At 36.8% G+C, this 6,325-nt stretch overlaps 1 protein-coding gene across 1 annotated transcript; it reads left to right on the forward strand.

Annotated features, from left to right (window-relative positions):
- Window positions 1–1,449, forward strand: LOC124449372 (noggin-like). The gene has a single exon (XM_047000295.1). The coding sequence runs from the start codon at window positions 263–265 to the stop codon at window positions 947–949; it is 687 nt and encodes a 228-aa protein (XP_046856251.1). The 5' UTR covers window positions 1–262; the 3' UTR covers window positions 950–1,449.
- Window positions 1,450–6,325: the final 4,876 nt, after the last annotated feature.

The following is a 6,325-nucleotide window of genomic DNA, read 5'->3' on the forward strand; positions in this document are numbered from 1 at the left end:
TTACCCGATGAAGCCATATAGCGCGTATGTATATAAGATTAAACCGGAAAGATTCAAACTGGTAACAAATTTTTCTATTTATTTATACGATGCGAACAAATTATGCAGCCCAGCGTGTCTCGTCCCCGCGTCTGCTACATAAGTAGATGGCTTATCGATCGCTGCTCATTTCGATTGTGACAAGTCGTCGACGAGCATCACTTGTCGTCACTGAGAAACATTGGTACGCTTTCCGCCTACACATCTCGTTAAAAGTGTCGCAATGTCTTCGCTACAGTATGGCATACGTTGCTTTGCGACGTGTTGCATTGTGTTCACTCTTTCCAAGATCATTGACGCCCAAATGTTGAAGTCGAAACCGTGGAAAATACCGCTCAAGTCAGTGAAACATTTCATAGTTCGTAAGACACCGGATGAATTGTTCCCACAGCCCTTGCATCTGAAGCCCGAGCTACCGAATGCTAAGGATTTCAATCTACGAAAGCTTCGAAAACTCATCCAGAAATTTGAACCACGATTTATGTCGATTTCAAGACCGAAGTCAAACAGGACGCGAACTCCTTCTCTTTCCAGACGAAAAATCTTCGCCGTGATGCCGAATGATTTGAAGAATCTTCAGTTTACCGTTCCAGGTTCTGATCGCGAGCTTGGGGAACGTGCAAGCAAGAAACTCCGGCTTTGGCTGTGGAATAGGACAAGGTGCACAGTTTTGCCATTATGGAAGGATTTCGGACCGCGTGTTTGGCCTCGTTACGTGAATTTGGGTCAATGCGACAGAAAAAAGACTTGCTCCTACCCCGAAGGTATGTCATGCAAACCATCGAAATACAAAAGGATCCATACGCTTTACTGGGTGTGCAGTAAGACGAATATTCTCAGGGGAAAGTCAAGATGTATATGGGTACGCTTTCCGTCAGACGTCATAGTGAAGTGTCAATGTTCGTGTTAAATGGATAACACTAAGCTCAAACTGGCCAAAACACGCCACACGCAGGGGCCTCTGAGTTACACGATACGACAAAAATTGATACCTTTACGAACTGTATTTGGCATTCGATTTCTAATTAGAATACTGTCGGGAATTCGAATCAAGCATTTGTGACATTCGATTGACGATTAAGAGAACGAAAACGTTCGTGAATTGATATTAGAACAATTTGTCATCGGAATACAGTTTGCATTCGATTATATCGACATTGCTCTCCGTAGGAGATTCTGCGTGAGTGGAATTGTAAAGACAATTTGCGTATTTTTCATATTTACGGACGAAAATGCACGCATGTTTGACTTTACATGACAAATATAGATTGTATCATATTATTTTCCTAAGGGTATATACGACAGAAATAGAACATTATTTAAATTGTTGTAAAGTTTTCTACAGTGATAATTTCACGCTTAACAAAATCTTTTCTATATAACAAAAGACGAAATACAATAGCAACAGGATGATTGTGATCTTTTTAAGCATAGAATAAATACCGTTAGCATGTGTTGTAACACATCGCCCGACCGCCGTATTTTCTAGAGCTGTTTTGAAACCCCCGATTTAGAAATCGATTTCACATTTAAGCGCGCTGAGAAAGGTCACGCACATTGAAAAGGTCATTTTGCCAGCTTTATTTTTTATAGTTTAACTTATAAATCACAACTTCTTTTGTTATTTATTGATTTGCCCGCGATCACAAAGCAACAAAAATTGCAACTTCTGGAAGTTTCTCAACACTGTGATGCTTCAATGATATCCCAGCCATAGTTGGACCACTTCGTGATCGACGAATAATCGCCATTTGCTGTAAATTATATGCTGAAAGCTGTACCCATTTATGGCCCATTCATTTGTTAAACAAACAGTATATTTGCCCACCTATGGTTGTATCATGGCCACAGGAAAATGAGCAATTCGCACTTTATTTACACGCTGTCACAATTTTGTAAATGAAATCTATCCAAAGAACTGTACAATATAATGGCTCACGTATACATTCAGTTCATTTCTCGCAATTAATTCTTGAATCCAACCAAATTTTGCTCGTCTAACAGAGTTTGCTCAGCCTTTCGTGTTGTCGCAATTAAAAATCCTCCTTGAGCTTAAAATGCTGTGAAAACCCACTTGCTCCTATAGCAAATTGATATAGCGTAAAAATTGCTTTAAATGTACCACATAATCATTTTACAGCTTTAACTTTCACAAGCAACCCATGTAAAAGAAGTTGTGTTGAAAGAGAAAAAGAACAGAAGATTTTATACTTTGGTCAACTGTTAACGTAGCGTTAAACATTGAATTCCAATCACAGGTTTTGTATTAAATGAAATCCCGCTGCATTGACACTAAACGATCACTAAACGATTGTAAACGCTTTTTACTTAAAATGTTTCTGTTCCTGCATGATCACCTTTTGCTGTTTAGTCTCAGAAACCAACGTTGCTTTTTATGGTCAAAGGAGATAAATAGCTGAAAAAAAGTCTTGTTTTTGGTTGCCGAAAGTTTCTCAATTCTCCATGGTTATGCATAAGATATTTTTGTCCTTTATTTTCCAATAGCCATACCTATATACCTCTCTCTTTTCTTGTCAGTAAATTACTAACAAACACATGTATCTAAAATGTTCTGCAAAATGCTCATACTACCTAAATTGAGGTCAATTTAAAAGCACAAACTCTATTAGTTGCAATCAACATTGCGTGCTTAAATGTAAAATCCTCTCCAACAATGTTTATTTTACATACACATCCGGTGGCAATACTTTAATGAGCCGCACAGGTCTTTCGAAAACATTCCTAAGTACGGTAAACGCTATTTCGATCTACCTTTCAATGTTTATTCAATTCAACAGTCATGACTCTAAAAGGTTTCGCATGGAAATGTTGAGGTAATTGCATTGTTGTCCATTTATCCATGCGTGGAATTTATCTTGAACGTATTAGCACAACGGTGATAGTAAACGGCAGACATTGGAGTTGATGTTTGTTTTTGCGAGCGTCGTTTAAATCCCTTCCGCTTTTTGATAAATATATTAAACACTTTCAACACACATTGAGGATGTGTTGAACCTTTGTGCAAACAGTTTAATCTATTACAAATGATTAAAGAGGCAAGTCGTATGTCTAGCCAATGTGAATAGAAATATGAAAATAGTAAATTACCAAAGGAGTATGCTAATTTCATCCATGTTTGAGGAGGGTATTTCTTTTAACTCCTGCCACGAAATTTAGTGATATGCATCTAGGGATGCATCAGAGAACTAGCTGTTCCTTTTTGAAAACATCCGACTTCCAGAATTTCCTTTATTGGGCAGGAGGGAGGATATGTAAGCGCAAGTGAAAACAATAATTCATAAGAACTGCAGCTACTGCCATTTGTATGTTGCAAATCCTTAGCAAGAAACTCGGCTCCGAATCGTGCAAATTGCTAATGTCCGATGACTGCAAAAACAAGCAGTTTTTCTTAATACACCCAGTGTTCATGAATACTTTTATGAAGTATCATCTGTGTAATGTAAAAAATATCCCCAATGTATCCATATACGTACATCTATAAGGTATTTTCTTTTATAACATTTATTCATGATTTCCCGTCTGTTCTATAGGTGGTCATTCGTCATTCTATATGTACTTAAGCCATGCATGCTACCTTATGTTTCTCTTTGGTGTGCTCAAATTCTCTTTTCGTTGTTCTACGCTACCAAGGTTATGTAATTTTCCTGTTCCGATGTGTCATTCTTTTCCTCTAAGACACGTAGTATATTTTCCAAGCTCAATTTTCCCAAATGTTCTTCAATAAGCTGCTTAGCATATTTTTCATATTTAAGGATTCTGTCTGTTACTCGTGCACTAATCTATCGTCTGTATGCCTCATATGTGTCGATATAATTAAGTAGCTTTGCCGCCTTAGCTTTTTCCCATAACGATTTTCATACAGACATTTAGCAGGGCGTTAATTTTTATGTTTGTTAATTACAATATATTATATATAATACACTGTTTGGCCTGCCTTATTAACTCTTTCCATGAAAAAACGGTTCATATGTGATAAATGCCTGTAGGAAAGTGTCAAGATGTGCCGCCTCGTGGTCTCTTGTATAGCTAATACCCTACACCATCTTATCCAAGGTATTGGGTTGCTCAACTTTTTAATTTGTCAAAACAAGAATAATGTCGTCGCAAATAAGGCCATGTACTTGAAGCTGTTGACATATGTGAATTCTTTCTTTTCAACCAAATATCCTACCATGTCTTTTATAACTCTCTCCAATTACACCCACCATGTTTTTAAAACTGTCTTCAGGCCTCCTACTACACCCACCATGTTTTTAAAACTGTTTTCAGGCCTCCTACTACACCCACCATGTTTTTACAACTGTCTCCAGGCCTCCTACTACACCCACCATGTTTTTTTACAATTGACTCCAGGCCTCTCACTGACCCCACCGTGTTTTAAACAACTGTCTCCAGGCCTCCTACTACATCCATCATGTATTTTTACAACATTTATCATGAATCTTACCGCAGTCTACATACCCATAATCTTAATGAAAGTTTGCACAGGCATCGAGACACACTCATGTGAAAATAAATTACCCAATTTGTATCAATAAAGAGTTTTTAATAGCAGCCGCTTCACCGTTTCCATATTGGAAATTTTGATTTAAAGCTACTCTTTAATGATTTTAAACATACTTTCTAACTCACTACAAGAATGAAGCTACATTAAAATTGAAGTGCAAAGATAGAAACTGTGGGCTAAAAATGCAGGATGCCGGTGAAATGAATCAGTTGTCAATGAGCAATTATTGTGAAGCTAATTATATTGAGTAGAGATGAATCAACAGCGTTTTGTGATGTTTGTTTTTTGTGAAAGCTTCTTTTGTCGATATTTTTTAACCGCGTGATCTGCCGATAGCATGAGGTGACGACAGATTTGTTCACAAGTTAGATTATTTTAACCGTCATTGCCAGCCTAAGATCTTATTTGTTTAAACAATATATATACCAGATCTTTAATGAAGTTGGTCCATTTTCACTGCTTTTAAAGCCTTTTAAAGATTTTAAAGCGCGAAGACACGAAAGATTGTCCAAAATATCGTCATAAAAGAAAAAACTGCTTGCAATGATGTCTTGTTAGAGCTGAAAGAAGATATCGTGAGAAGTAAGCGTGCGGTATGCCGTTTGACGGGACATAAAACTATAAATATGCGTGATGATTTGTCATTATCGAACCAAAATACTTAAAAGTTAAAGGATCAAGGAAAAGCAAACAGATTTAAATACCTGTCATTCGTGACATTACACTTGCAACATTCGTAACATTAATAACACTTTGAACATTTGTAAAACGATAGCACTCTTTACAATTTTAACATCAATAGCACTCTCGTAGCTATTGATTATATTTCAATAACTAACTTCAATGTATACACTTAGTATTGAGTAACTTATCCAGTGTAGTATCCAAAACACTCGTACTTACTGTATAACAATACCTAAGATCTTACTTACAAAATCGTTTTAAAAATTATGTTGGATAAAAATAAATCTGGGTAGCAAGGTTTTTGTGTCATATGCTCTTTAAGGTTCTTTTAATGATTAACTAAGCGTTGATACAATATTGAGATGAACACGTTAGAGTTGATCGGAGACGTAACTAAAACGTTAATTGGGGGTGTATATCCATGTAATCACTTGTGTCCTTCTGATTTCCTTGGAAATTCAAATCACTTTCAAAAGAAATCAGTAGGGCACAGCGGAATATATGAATATGCACCCCAATTAACGTTCTAGTTACGCCTCTGAAGTTGATACAAGCGTTCACCGATATAGAGACGTTTTTTCTCACAGTTGTCTCAAAAGCGATGTGTGTGTAGGGGAGGAGGAAGGAGACAACACTTATAGTAAAATTGATGAAATCTGTTATTGAGAAACGTGAAAAATTACTCAATTTCTGGTCAATGAAAGTTACAATCATTAGGGAAATTTAGCAAACACGACGTCATTTGTCACGTGTCTTCTGAAACGGATAACGCTGGGATAACGCACTCCGCTCTTTCTGTGAAACCAGAGCAGCCATATTGGAAGGTCCCACTTTATACGAAAAAATAATCATAATATTAATCAAAATCATATTTCCACAAAATCTGCTATGTTTATACATGCCTTTAATTTCCAAAATAACAGAACAGAAATACGTCGTGATTAATTTCTCTTTCGTATATTAAAGTTTGTTTTCACTCCTCGAGAGGGATCGGCTGATAACAACAATAGGGGCACTCAATTACTTTGGGTTGAACTTTTGATTAGGCGTTATATTGCAATGCGGTATCTAGTT

Source organism: Xenia sp. Carnegie-2017, unplaced genomic scaffold (assembly GCF_021976095.1).
Source record: "Xenia sp. Carnegie-2017 unplaced genomic scaffold, XeniaSp_v1 HiC_scaffold_23, whole genome shotgun sequence".
Classification (NCBI taxonomy): Eukaryota; Metazoa; Cnidaria; class Anthozoa; order Malacalcyonacea; family Xeniidae; genus Xenia; species Xenia sp. Carnegie-2017.

Coding starts and splice junctions, on each gene's coding strand:
- LOC124449372 (XM_047000295.1), top strand. CDS start 263: ATGTCTTCGCTACAGTATGGCATACGTTGCTTTGCGACGTGTTGCATT.